Consider the following 15,339-nt stretch of genomic DNA (forward strand, 5'->3'; position numbering starts at 1 on the left):
AGCGGCAAATAAGGTATGCGCTGTTTATAGCGAGAATGCTGTAGCCGAAAGAACTGTGCGGAAGTGGTTTGCTCGGTTTAAAGCTGGAAATTTCGACCTTGAAGATCAAGAACACCCAGGTAGACCGTCCACCATAGACGAAGATATGATTAGGACAGAAATCGAGAATAACCCACGCTCAACATTACGTCAATTAGCAGGAATGCTAAATAAATCAAAATCAACCATCCACGATCATATTGTGAAGCTTGGCTATGTAAAATCGGCACGAACTTTCCGGACAACCCAATAGTTACAATGATTAGAAGAGTTTCTCGATTGCAATAATTTCTAAGAAGAGAAAAGACAATTTATAGTTTACTTAAATGTTTAAGTACTGGTGACAAGAAATCAGAATCATTAGGAGTTAGGCTCGTTAAGGGCAAAGTATTAATTTGTATAATCAGTAAAACTGTGCACATTTCACGTAGTCGCGATTTTGCAACGTTGGATCTAAAAAAAAATCTGAAGTTCCAGTACTTCACGATAAAATGATAACAAGCGATTTTTAAATATTCTCTCTCGAAGGTCAAGTTTTCGAGTTCAATGTTCGATTGAAATTGTTGGAAGTATTTCACGGTATTTTAAGGTATTTTACAAAAGGATTTCTTCTGTTTCCTACATATTATTAACAAAAATAAGGAATTCCAATTCGTATTACATAAAAATTGTGCTTGAAACCGTGGAAAATGTATTGGACAGCTTATTTTCTACTGCAAGGAATTTGTAGAATCGATATTTAAAATTACATGAACATGGTATTAAACTATAAATAGTATCGACATAATGGTATGAAAAATGTAGACGATAATTAATAGATCATTCGAAGAATCGTTTGTAATAGAGAAAAAATTGAAAAGATCCTTTTGAACGTTGACCTTTTTGTGCAGCAATAATAGTAAGATATATCATGATACCCGCGGCTTTGAACAAGTTTTATCGTTTATCTTATTGATCTAAGGCTTCCGGCATTTTTCAAAAACCGTGTTCTTCGTACTTCTCTCGACAAAGTAGCATTGGTAATCGCATCATTGTAGCAAACGTCGTTGAAAAAATCGTTGTATCAATATCGCGCGTATATCTACACATAATCAGTAACAAGTGCGTGTCTACTGGTAATCTCGTGGTTCGTCTATGTGACAGTAGATTTTGAAAATCGTTGATGACGTTATCATTGACGTTTATTTCTGTCATCGATAGGCATCGATAAAACATGTACGAAGACGATAAAAATACACACGTGCTGCAAATTTTTTTTTGTGTCAAAACACTTAAGCGGCATTTTCTGACAATTCGCAACACGACGAGAACCACTTAGAAATATATATGTGAAGATAAAAAGTTTATTTCATCGGAGAGATTCTTGCAAATCATCGAGTGTACAAAGGATCGTACATGTAAAAGGAAAAATGTTTGCAATAGTGTCCAACCGTATTTCTGCGAAAATTGATTTTTCAAAGGCAATAAAATTGTGCTTCAGCACAAAGATTCAAGTCTGTATGTTCTCTTTCTCTGCACAAGTATGTCAAGTATGTCTTTTACAGTTTCTTTCTTTCTTGAATCGTCTGCATAATCGTTTACTGTATTCTCATCGGCAGTATAACGTTGCTTATTAAAATTCTCAAAAACTCTGAAGGACACATTTACCACGAATCTATCAATTTGATTGTTTCGATAAAATCAAACATATTTTGCATTCCAGTTTCCATCGAAATTCGGTGGAATTTTTGACCTTGTGTGCACTGATTAAACTGCAGATTTCATGCATTTGCATAAGTGCCTTGAAACACTAGAAAGTTTATAGAATCGAAGAATATTTTATTATTAGGTCTACTGGAAAGTTCTGTCCGTTTTTGAATTGAAATATAACACAATTTTCATACATTTAATAATATTTATCGTAGAATATACTTTCCATCGTTACTTATGACTTCTTGCCAGCGTGATGGCAACTTGTAAATGCCGTTTTTAAAAAATGATTTATTTTTAGAGGCGAAGAACTCAACTAGTGCTTGGTTGACATCAGCTTCAGTTTTGAATTTTTTTCCTGTAAAAAGTTTTGCAAAGAGAGAAACAAGTGATAATCGGAGGGTGCTAGGTCCGGGGAGTATGGTGGATGCGACAGAATTTCCCAGCCTAGCTCTGCGATTTTCTGACGAGTCGCCAAAGCAGCATGTGGTCTGGCATTATCATCGGTAGCCATGTTTTCACGATCGCGTCTCACTTAATAATGACATGAGACATCTTTGTTTCAGTTTATTTAGGAGATTACATGTGTGTAAATGCAATGATAATGAGAGATAGTCATATATGTCTCAAATCAACATGTGCGTATGGATTGAAACTTGAAGTGACACTATCGGACAGAACTTTCCGGTAGACCTAATACAATTTGCTTCAGTTAAGATTTTCAAAATATGTATTTATTCTTCCTGACCGTATTTCATAGACCAAAAAATTAATTTTGTAAAATAGATATTATTATTAAATAGATATTATTTTTATATAAAATAATTTAATATCGGCTGGCGCGTCTGTTCGTGATCAAACTACAGTAATTTCTCCCTAATTCGCGCTCAGATTGTGCACAAAAATAGACAGTTTGGGATAGGATTGGCATAGGATTTTTATTTTACCTAACGATTCACATCGACGTATATGTATAACCACGTTCGAAATTTCGAAATTAGTAGAAACAATGTATTTCATTTCATATTTGTAGAAACGATGTGATTAAACATGTCACTAATTGATTGTGCCTCTTTTACAGGAGAGCAAAGGAAAAGAGACTGAACAAAGACGCGCGCAACACGAGATTCTCCCATTTCTTCCGTGTGAAAGGAGCAGGAGCTGGTGGACATTCACCAAGGCATGATAAGCTGCTCGATAAAGACGAACTGAAAGTCGACCTTGATTCCACTTTTGGCCATCACGGTACGTCACTGTTCACTTTATTCAATCTTTTCACCTGAACCATGATGTGATACAACTTATTTAAGAGCTGTGTTCTGCTTTTAAAAAGAAAGAATGGTTAATTGACGGCAGAAGGTGTGCAAATAAGTGAAACAAAAAAAAAACAGTAATACCTCAATAAATGCCACACGGAAAATAAGCAATGAAATCCTCGAAAAGATAGTTTAGCATAATATCATAGGTTAACGTTTTAGTAAAATAAAGCACTATATTTAATCAGGTGCATTCACAACTGTGATTACTGCTACGCAAGATAAAACGCTGGATCTTATTTATTATCAAGGTTGTTGCACATCCGGCATTAACTATCGCCCGACACGACGAACAGCGAACGGGCGATACGAAACGATAGAGTAACGACTGGTGTATCGATATTGACGCGAACTCGACTGATTTACAAATTCGCGTATCCGGAAAATCAAAGTTTGCACAACGAAAACTCGCGCTACAACTTATTTTTGCAGCAAGGAATCGCGTCGTCCGCGCTGTTCTATATTATTCAATCGAGTCACTGTATTCAAAATAGTTTATCAGTTAATATTCAATTAATATTCGGAATTTTGTTTCGTTCGTTTGAACGCGAAGAACGCACTTTTCGTATACAAGTTCGCAATGCAAAGCCAGAGGACAAATATTTCAATGAGTTTTATGGAATGATCATGCTCGCCGAGCAAACTTAACTAATAACTTAGAATAATTGATTTATTCGGTTGGTCGATCCGATTCGCTCTGATTTTCATGTACATGTATGTACACATATATACAATATGTACCTGGTTATTCCACTGAGATTAATTCAATTTGCTCGTCTGCGCATATAAATCTACGATCTGCGGAACTAGTATACCTATATCCGGCCAGTGTCCATAATGGTTCCGTATTCAAAAAATCGTTCTGCGTTGTCAGATGTAGCGCTGAAAAGCGACCAATAACGCGTTATTTGTACTTCCAATATCGCGAAATGTACGCGGTCTCCCCTCTGTATGCGCAAGCATTCCCTTCGATTCGTGAAACGAGAAAATGTGAAAACCGTGGTAAAGGATCCTCGAATATTTTCACATGGCAGGCATTTTGTTATAAAGAAATACGTTTTTCCAGGGAACCGAAAGAGTTTTTGGTAATAATAAAGGAACTCTGTTATTCTATCAATAAATATAACTAATAATAAATATAACTAAGCAGAAGCATATTTTCAAGACAATTTTAAACGCACCGTAAGTCCACGGAGTGTGACAGTTCAGATTGATTAATGGCAAATGGATAACGCACTTTTTAGATAAAAGATAATCGGAAGACGTTATCAAAATTTTAACACTATTTTTTATCGATCTTTTGTATATACCTGTTTTGAGCAAATAAATTTTATAATCATTATAGGAGGAAATCGAACGAGTATCGAACGAGAAAAAATAATTAAACTTATATCATTGTTTTGGAAGGTATTTGGCAGAAGTAGTGTTTAATTGAAATTTTGAAAGATCTCCTCGGCTCCTTTTGGTCAAAATAGTATCGAATTCAAATTGTGAAAGGTGTTCTCCGACTCGTTTGGTAAAAATAGCATTGAATTGAAATTTTGAAAGGAGTTTTTCGACTGGCTTGGTAAAAATAGCACTAATTTCGAGGCAAGATAAAAGAGAAGGATATAGTATAGTTCAATGTAGTGCTTTCCCTCCTCTTTTGGTGGCAGTTTAATGCTGGTTACATCTAAGCTTTCGTGTACTCGAGCGTTTAGCAGAGGGGAAGACGATCTCGTCAATTATTCAAGAGTTCGTGGAGGCTAACTGCCAGTTCACTATGTCCGAGATTTCAGGAAGATTGCGGGCCATCCACGAATTTATGCCTATCGTTAACCATACGCGCCGTAAGACCATGCAAACTTCCACGGTTCTTGAAATTTTAAAGCATTTCATTATCGAGGACGCATCTGTCCATCAACGGATGCACGTGACGCAAAATTAAAACTCTTCTGTTCAATTTGTTTCTGATTTGATCTGTCGGATCACTGATTACCGATTCAACGGAATTCGTTCTTCGTAAAAAGAAATTTTAATTCTACAACAATCCGACAGGTTTCTCAAATAAATTAAAAGCATTATCGCGTACGGTACACAGTAAATTCTCCTTAATTTACGCTCAAATTGTGCACAAGAATGGACAATTTGGGAAAAGGAGATACGATTATTCGAGGCTTGCGGCTCGTTTTTATAATTACCGACTGTCAACAACTATAAAAATGAAACGCAAGGCTCGAATAATCGTATCTCCTTTTCCAAAATCGTCCATTTTCGTGCGCAATCTGATCACGAATTAGGGAGAAATTACTGTATCTCGAAATATCAAAGTATTCTGTTATTAATTAAAATGACAATTTTTATCCGAAAGTACTGATTGTTACAAAAGATATTGCTACCCCGATTTTGTTCTATTTTAGATCGATACTTTGATTTGATAAAACGTGTTTCACACACACACATTTATGGCAGGGGTGTCAAACTCGCGGCCCGAGATGAACATTTTTGCGGCCCAGTCAATATATCCGACGTAAACCAAAAATAAGATAGAAATAGTCTCGGCCAATAAAATTTCTCCCGAAATAGGAAAGATAGTATCAGAGAAGAGATGTCAAGTATCAGGACGTAAACAATAATTTAACTTTATATATGTTTATTACAATGTACTAGTCAAAATAAAAATATTTGTTTCTATGAACATTGATCTTTTTTTTGCGGCCCACCTAAAGTTAAGCATTGTTTATTTGGCCGAAGTTAGCTTTTGAGTTTGACACCCCTGATTTATGGTATCATAGTTTAATAAAATACATCGAATTAAAATGAAAGTATTCAAAGTTACTCGTCAACGATTTGAGGATTTGCATAATTCGGCTGTGGATGTTTAAACATATTCGTAGCAAATTTTTAGAACAACGAGTGAACGCGCAAAGTTTAATCCCGTGAAAAATGAAATTCTAGACAATTACACTTTCTGAACAAAAATAGAAAATTCCATTAGTATCTGCAGCCTATTAGCAACATAATGGATGTCTTCCGTGAAAGTTTGAAGATGATGGTGAATTAACCGGATGAACATTTTCATTTAGATTTGAGTAACGACAGTTACGGAACAGTGGTGAACATGGGATTGGATGGCGAAGGCGCGAGTCCAGGTGGAGGTGGGATTGGAGCAGGTGGCGGTCCTCCACGCGGATATATAGGTGCAACGACACCTCCTTATATCTCAACAACGTCCAGATCACCGTCCTTACCACCTCAGTTTCCATATCCGCCGGATGCTGGCTTCTCCGTTTACACCACCCTCAGTAAGTGAATATTTTCAATTACTAATGCTAATTAAACTGAAACATTTCGATGAGTTGTTGCTATACATATTGGGTTGGCAGGAAAGTAATTTCGGTATTTCGATGTGAAGTAAAACTCAACTTTTTTTTATACAAGAAATGAACTTTGATCAGTCAAATATTTTCCATTCTGTTCGATGACCTTCTGCCACCTTTCTGGTAACTTTATGATTCCGCGCTCACAAAACTAAGTAATTTTGGTATTTCAATGTGAAATAAAACTCAATTTTTTTTATACAAGAAATGAACTTCGATCAGTCAAATATTTTCCATTCTGTTCGATGATCTTTTGCCATCTTTCTGGTAACTTTATGATTCCGCGCTCACAAAACTAAGTAATTTCGGTATTTCAATGTGAAATAAAACTCAATTTTTTTTATACAAGAAATGAACTTCAATCAGTCAAATATTTTCCATTCTGTTCGATGATCTTTTGCCATCTTTCTGGTAACTTCATGATTCCGCGCTCACAAAACTTCTGGTCCTTGTCAGTAAAAAGCTCAATCAAGTGAGATTTAAGGCTATCGTTATTATTGAAATTTTGACCATTTAAAATGTTTTGTAAACTTCGAAATAAATGATAATCCGATGGTGCAAGCTCGGGGCCATATGGAGAATGCGACATCACTTGCCAACCAAGCTCCAATATTTTTGTACGTGTTGCTAAAGATGAAGGACACGATTCCTTTGCGATTTGCCAATTCTGGCCTTTTCAGTTTGATTGCTTCCTCGAATTTCATAAGTTGTTGGCAGTAAACATCTGAGTTGATCGTTTGGTTGTTTGAAAGCAGCTCAAAATACACGTTTAACCGAATAGAAAACCTTTATAGTTCCACCAAATTGTCAGCATGATCTTTTTCTGATGCAATGCAGCTTTCGATACGGTTTGTGCTGGTTCATCACGCTTCGACCATGACCTTTTTCGATTAATGTTATTGTGAACGATCAATTTTTCATCACTAGTAATAGTTCGTTTAAAAAACCTGTCGATTGCATTACGTTTAAAATGCGTATCGCAAATACTGATTAGTTGTGTTAAGTGAATTTCTTTCAATTCATGCGGAATCCGAACATCGAGCTTTTTAACAAGTCCAAGACATCTCGTGTGATATTCAATTGTTGTGTGCGATGCATTTAACCTTTTTGCAATCTCTCGTACAGTCATATGACGATTCGATTCAATTATGGCTTTGACTTTGTCATCATCAACTTCAGAAGATCGATCAGAACGTTGGTCACCTCTATGAAAAATCTTCAGAATGAAATTTTTTCAGAACAGAAATTGGTTCAGAAATCTTCAGAATCGATTCTGACACGTGCGTTCTGTTAAGCAATCGACGCCATAAACTTCACATGTCTCTTTGTGAGTCTCGGCCGCTTTCTTGCCTTTATAAAAATAAAAAAGTAAAATGTGTCGAAAATGTTCATCTCTGCACTCCATGTTAAAATTGCCAGCAAACTATCAGTTGTAAACAAAACTACACGGAATTTATTCCTATAGTAACCTAAACGTGTCAACTTCAAAAGCTGGAGACAAGAAAATTATAACTTTAACGAAAGAATGACAATGCAAACATAACGCTATCTATTCATGCAAACCGAAATTACTTTCTTGCCAAGCTAATAGTTTCAATCAAATGAAACTCCTAAAGAAAAGAAAACTACCATAATTATAATTATTCTAAATAAAATTATCCTAAGTTATAAGTAACTATATTATTATAAGTATTACTATTATAGTTGTAACTATTATTATAGGTAATGTTATCGCGAATAAAATTATTCTAGGTAAAAGTAAACATGGTTAATCAAAGATAAATGTTCACAAACGTTACACGTGTAGATTTCCTTGACAACAAATACAGGGTGGATGAAAAATCGCGGTACAACCGGTCAGGGAATGATTCTATACGGAGAAATAAGTCGAAAAAAAGAGTAATATTTTTTCATTTAAGACTGCGATTTCGAGAAAAATAAGTTTAAAGATCCGTCAGCTTTGTATGACGAGAAGTAGAATTGGTGTGCGATGACCAGACGTGCCACTTGATTACTATTCGGTAGTACAGTAATGTCTCCCTAACTGATGTTCAGATTGTGCCGAAAAATGGATAATTTGGGAAGGGAAGATACGATTATTCCAGCCTTACAGTTCGTTTTTATAGTTGTTGACAATTCGTAACTATAAAAACGAACTGCAAGGCTCGAATAACCGTATTTCTTCTTCCTAAATTGTTCAGTTTTGTGGGCAATGTGAGCGTCAATTAGGGAGACTTTACTGTATTATTTTTTCAACTTATTTTTTCTCGTAAACGGAGCCTTAAATGAAAATATGTTATCCTTCTTTCAACTTATTTTTTCATGTAGAATCATCCCCTGGCCGGTTGTACCGCGATTTTTCACCCACCCTGTATACATATAATTCGAGAAAGAATAAATAAAACGTTCGAATTTGAAGTAGAATCCTTTCGTGTTGACTTCTTTTTACAAAACGATAACAGTTCGTATACCATCAATTGAACCGTTTATTTTAAAAGTGGCATAAGTCACTTTGTTTTTAAGTCGATATATTCAAGGTTATGTCAAGGTTATGTCAAGGTTATGATAACAGTTCGTATACCATCAATTGAACCGTTTATTTTAAAAGTGGCATAAGTCACTTTGTTTTTAAGTCGATATATTCAAGGGTTTGGGTTTTAAGACGTTTAAAAATATGGATGCTAACTTTCGAGAAGATTTACTTGTATTTGTTATCTCAGGATACTGATATTTTTCTCAGTATAAATAATTTCGTATAAACATTAAAAAATCACCACTTTTCATTACGGTAAAGTGACTTGTGCCACTTTCAAAATAAACGGCTCAATTCGTCAATGTGCTCGAATATTACTTCAATCAGGAACTATTTAATATTATTTATTTCGGACCGTTATATTCGAATATAAAAATAATATCGACCCATTTGAGATAAAGCGATATCAAATAATACCTTGCTTCGATAATAATGGACAAAAAATTTGTATTTCGTGAAATCTCCGTAACAATTTGTTTAAGGCGTTGCCCTCTTCGCAAAGAGACGATATCCATGAAATAATATATAATCAACAAGAAAATATTATTCCATGAAATGTTCACGACGATTTGTTTAAAACACGAATGTGTGTAAACCAGACCCAAAAGTATTGAACAAAATAACTCGTTATTTGCTATAATAATAATAATCTTTCAAATAACGTTATTTCAGGATGGATCGCAAGCATGAAAATACAGTAAATGCTCTCTAATTAACGGTCAGTTTTTACGCAAAAGTGGACAATTTGAGAAGAGAAGATTCTTTATTATTTATTCTAATTATTTATTATTATTATTATTAAATAATTATTTATTATTATATTTATTCTAATTTATTATTATTTATTCTAATAATTATTCGAGCATTACGGCTGGTTTTGATAGTTTTTATTGGAAATGGGTAGATAAATAAAAGTAAAACGCAGTGAATTAAACTTATCCCTTTTAGTTTATTAATTTGATGTACGAGGAAGGACCGTCTTTACTCTCCTGATTGCTCCAGGAGACTGAAGACTATTCACAAAGACGAAACCAAAAACGTCACCTAAAGACAAAGAGCACTCTGTTCTATATACATATGAAATCATTGTTTATCTAATGGTACTCTGGCGAGACTCTCGGCGTCGATTCGTTTTTGTAACTTATATGCTAGAAGGAAAAACTTCTGAGTATTCAAAAGAGAGAAAATAATCCAATAGTTTTTGATAATCGGTGACTATAAAAGCGAGCCACGAGGCACGAATAATCGTATCTCCTCTACCCAAAATGTCCACTTCTGCGTAAAAATTGAGCGTCGATCAGAGAGAATTCACTGTAGCTACTAACATAAAATAACGGGTTATTGTCTCATCAAATATGCCCGAGTCTGATCGGAGCAAACACGTGTTACGCATCTCCTCTTTTGCCTGGAATAGCAAGAAAAATGTTCGAATAGAGCCCGCCGCGACTAATCTCGGCGCAATATGCAGCGAAACCATATCGTTTGAATGAGATATCGCTTGCATCCCTCCGCAGCCAATCTTCCGTAGGATACCTTTTCGAACGACAAAGGACCATTCTATTCGACGATATATCTTCCAGGTGGTGCAGGCAGCATGGTACCAGGACCGGCGTCCGATTTGAGCAACGAATCAAGCGGGGGCGGAGGGGGCGGCGGGGGCGGCGGCGGAGGTGGTTACCCAGACTTTCCACCTTCGCCCGATTCATGGCTCGGCGAACCACCACCCCCGCACGCTCACCACCATTCCCACTACGCCACATAACCCGGCAGACGTGCGCGTCGCCAAATACCGTTCGGAAGAACGGATCGGCACAAAGCGTTCACCTGACATCCCCTTCGACGAGGCAGGACTCCGTTGAAAGATTACCGGGAGTCCTCCATCAGACAAGCCGCGTCCTCCTTCGTCGGATCTACGACGCTAAATCCTTGAGCCTCGGGAGGATCCTCGGTGTTCTAGTTGAACCTGAAGCGGACCCCTCCGAGCGAGGAATCGATCGAGGCCCGTCGATCGAGGACCGACTCGAGCCAGGGAGTGGATTTTACACATTTCCATCGTACTTTTGCACCGTCCCGGCCGGTTTCCCGTCATCGGAATGATGCCACTTTGTCGCTGTCGTCTGACGTTAGGCTACGGATCCATCGCTGACAACGAACAAAACATTCCTTCGATATCGATGATAACAGAAAATGAAAAAGAAACTGGAACTTTCTTGATCCGGCGAGGGCGGAAATTGTAAATATTCCGATCGTCGTGTAAACGACGCGGGGAGATTAGAGAGTAAGTTCCTCGTTTCTCTCGCGAAGCGACAAACAAGGATCGACAAGGTGATCGTGCTTCGCGATGTTCGTTCGATGGACACGTAGCTTCGCGTCTCTGTCGCGCGTGCGCTACGAATTCGATAGTGCGATTAATCTAAATATATTTATGTACAAGTTCCTCGTTTCCCGATACTAATGAAGTTTAATCATCGATTAAAGAAAATCTAGAAGGTAGTTTATAGACGTGCCGCCAGCCGGAGACTCGTCGCAGCCGGATCGGGTCTCCGACGCGTTGGATGACCGGCGAACGATCGTCTGCTTTTCGAAGATATACATACCCTTTGGCCTCGATCGATTTCGCACCATCGAGATACATGTTTCGAAAAGACAGTGTGTTCCCGTCGAGGGGCAACCTTTGAGTTTCTCAGTGAATTCCGTCGAACCGGTCGCGTGGAACTGCGACTATGCTTCGGATGGGGATCGTCACCGTCGTCGACGTCGGATGTGATCAGGTCACGTGTCTGTGGCATACCGCGCGCTTACGCGACGTTACAAGTTTCGGGTGTCGTTTATTGTAAATAGTACCAGATTAGATTCTAAACGTACTCTAAATAAAGAGGAGAAGTGATCGAGGTGGATCCGAGGGAGGAGGGAAAGGAGGGAGGATCGGCGTACAGTGATCTTCGCACGAGCGACGCCGTCCGCAAACAAGAAAACTCGACAGAAAATTTTCAGGACCCTGAACCACCAATCATTATCCCAAACCAACCCGTCGGACGATTCGATGGAATCGTTCTTTCGCGGTTTTTTCGTCGACAAGTTCCTTTTGCAACGCGGTGTACAGAAAGGTCAATATCGAATTCGATCGCGGCATTCGTTTAGTTTCGTCGACTTTCCGACGCAGACGATTCGGAAATGGAATTCTTTCGCATCGATCTTTCGTCTTGAACGCTTCAGGGAGCCGAAAGTCGAGATGCGATCTCTAATTGTAGTCGAACGACGATCGGGTATCAGTTCTCGGAACAGTGTTGCGTTTTATTGTAGAGTAGTTTCTTATCGGTGGGTCGCTCCGGCCCGTTGCTGTTTCCTCCGAAAAAGTAAAATTCTCGTTTCGAGGTTTAATTAGATCGTAGCTCGACTTTGCTAACGCGATTAAAACACGCTGGAATCAACATCGCCGCCGACAGAGATTTTGTTCGCAGAAACACATATCGGATCCGATCCGATAATTTCACGTTTGTCGGGATTCGCGTGTGTCTCCTTCTACCGATTTACAAAGTTGACAAAGTTGAGCCTTGTCGATTGGGAGAAGTCGATCGATCGATGAAACTTTGAACGAATTGTTCGATTGCGCTTCACGACGTGAACTCGATATTCTTCCGGTTCTGTACATAACTGCGAGAGCGTAATTTTTTTCATTTTGGTGTATTTTCAAAATGGTATACGATTCAGTTCCCTCCGGTTTTACGGAAACGGTTGTCCGATTATGTTCTTGCTTGTAAAGGATTAACAATGTTTGTATTATCAATGTCATAACGATGTCAATTGTACCCTCGTCTCGACGAATGTATGCGCAATCTGTATAATTTGTATATGTATATAATATATAATAAGCGCGGGATACAGTAACATGCGAAAACACGATTAGATTTATATTGAACCGATAATCAAAAGCGGCGGTATCGATCGATCGATCGATTGCGATCTCCGACGGCTAAAACTTTTTGTGTATATTCACCTGTAACGATGTGAGGCTCGCTTCGAACGTTTGTACATACTGATCGCCCAACTAATTCTCGCCGCTTGACGCCTGTGCGATCGCTGCGACCGCTGCGAGCGGTGTACAGCCTAACGGCAGGAACCATTTGAACACCTATACACATCACAAAGTTGTTAACGCTATCGAACTATTTTTAAAGACAAAAATTGTATCGCCTCGTATTATTCGGAAGAGTACCTAACGAGAGTACCCGACGATAGCGCGCGTTACGCGACACAAACGAGGATCGAGGTCAAAGAACGGATATCGCTGTAGAATTGTACATATTATACGTCGCGTCGTCCCTAAATTCGTTTTAACCGCGAGAATTCGATTAATTGTGAAACGAAGTAAGAGACGAGAATAGGTATTACTTTCGTCAGGTAGGAGAATTGTATGTTGTACAGTTACGAGGACCGATACGGTGCTTCTCACACTGGGTTTCGTAAACGGAAAAGAAACGTAAGAAAGGAAAAAGATTCCCGTGTGACCGGCGCAGTTCATAACTTCATCGACACGAGTTACTACGGATCTTTATATTATTATCTAGTCATCGAGTGATAATAAAAATTCTGTCATAATCTATATAACGTACCGTACGTTATTTGTATCGAATATTCTTTTGTCCACCACCCGTTCCGCACAGTTTCAGCCTGATAGGATGGCACGCGAGCGTCAACCCTTAACCTTTTAGGTACGGCTGAATTCTGCGCGAGCCTATTTCCCTGGACGGCAGAGTCTGATATGTACTGTACAGAGTCTGATATGTACTGTACAGAGTCTGATACTGTATATTCTGTCTGTATATACAGGGTGTCCCAAAAATGTCTCGCACTCCGAAAGTGGCGGGTTCCTCAGGCCATTTGAAGCAACTTTTTCCTTTACAAAAATGTTCTCCGAGGCACCGTTAAGGAGTTATTAACGAAAAACAGCGACCAATGAGTGGCGAGCTCAGCTGGCGCGAGGCGATCGAGCCAATGAGCGGAACTGGGCTTCGTGCGCTGGCTGGCTGGGCCGCCTCGCGTCAGCCGTACTCGATTCTTATTGGTCACTGTTTTTCGTTAATAACTCGTTAACGGTGCCTCGGAGAAAATTTTTGTAAAGGAAGAAGCTGCTTCAAATGATCCGAGGAACCCGCCATTTCCGGATTGCGAGACATTTTTGGGACACCCTGTGGACTGTTGTAAATCGATGTGAAGACAAAAGAAGTGTGAAACAATGCATATGAAGACGATTATTTGGTTCAAACGATGAGCGAGTGAGCTACTAGAGCAAGCCACTATAGTGGCGCGTCGTCCAGAGAGATGACATCCGCGATAGCCACTATAATGGCGTGTCGTTCTGAAAGATGACATTCACGGAAGCCACTATAGTGGCGCGTCGTGCCTAAAAGGTTAACTATAATAGTATAATGATTTTCACAGAAATAACAGGTACACGGGGTTCATGAATCATAACTCGTGATTAGAATCCGGATAATAAAAAGTGCAGAGAAATGTGCGAATTTACTTCTACACGAACGCTTCGTGGATATTTTATTCTTAGCTAGTACATCGAATAAAAATATGGAAAATTAATGTTTTGCTTCAAAATGAAATAGAAATACAATGGTTGGGTCACCCATGACCCTCGGTGTACGAGGTAAGTGTTAAAAAGGATAAATTCTCGCATATATCGCTACAAATATACAGGGTGTCCCAGGTTTTAATGTTCAAACTTTGTCAGTGTATCCTATGGCACAAAGTAAGAAAAAAATATTATGTAAACATAGGTCATATAGAGCTTTATTAATAAATTATAACAAAAATTCAGAATAGGAATAGTAATCGACTTGCTGTTACTGTGAGCATTGGCTTGAATATACAATCAGCACATGCCGTGTGTTTATTAATACATTTCGAAATGTCTACCGTTGTTGACAATACATGATTGACATCGATCGAAGATCGAATTTATGACCGTGCGATTTTCGTTTCTATTCTCTTTCATTTCATTGAACGCATTATTAATCCTATTCTGAATTTTTGTTATAACTTCTTAATAAAGTTCTATATGACCTATGTTTACATAACATTTTTTTCTTACTTTGTGCCATAGAATATACTGATAAAGTTTGAACATTAAAACCTGGGACACCCTGTATATGGACATTGAATATTTTTGTAATAATATGATCCAAATATCAATCAGAAGAGAGTTTTTAAGGAGTTGGTTTTATTCAACTTTGAGTTAACAATTTTGTTTATTCGATACAATGGTTGCATTTTACACATGACTCTTCTTTATTCTCTCAAGTATATGTTCTCGTATATTTCTCGTATATAAAAATGTACAATCGTGATTTTTTTTTTAACTAAATTTCTTCTATATGTACAATACAAGGTC

The 15,339-nt window shown here is 38.0% G+C and overlaps 1 protein-coding gene across 3 annotated transcripts in view; it reads left to right on the forward strand.

The window, feature by feature from the left end:
- Nucleotides 1-13,544, forward strand: part of Lim3 (Lim3 homeobox protein) — a 95,089-nt gene extending 81,545 nt beyond the window's left edge. For all 3 annotated transcript variants that reach the window (XM_076522265.1, XM_033475439.2, XM_033475442.2), the window contains 3 exons: nucleotides 2,810-2,973; nucleotides 6,110-6,328; nucleotides 10,517-13,544. In XM_076522265.1, coding sequence (XP_076378380.1) covers nucleotides 2,810-2,973; nucleotides 6,110-6,328; nucleotides 10,517-10,698 — 565 coding nt within the window. In that variant the 3' untranslated portion in view covers nucleotides 10,699-13,544. The remainder of the gene's footprint in view (nucleotides 1-2,809; nucleotides 2,974-6,109; nucleotides 6,329-10,516) is intronic.
- Nucleotides 13,545-15,339: the final 1,795 nt, after the last annotated feature.

The sequence above is a fragment of the Megalopta genalis genome, chromosome 5, assembly GCF_051020955.1.
Source record: "Megalopta genalis isolate 19385.01 chromosome 5, iyMegGena1_principal, whole genome shotgun sequence".
NCBI lineage: Eukaryota > Metazoa > Arthropoda > Insecta > Hymenoptera > Halictidae > Megalopta > Megalopta genalis.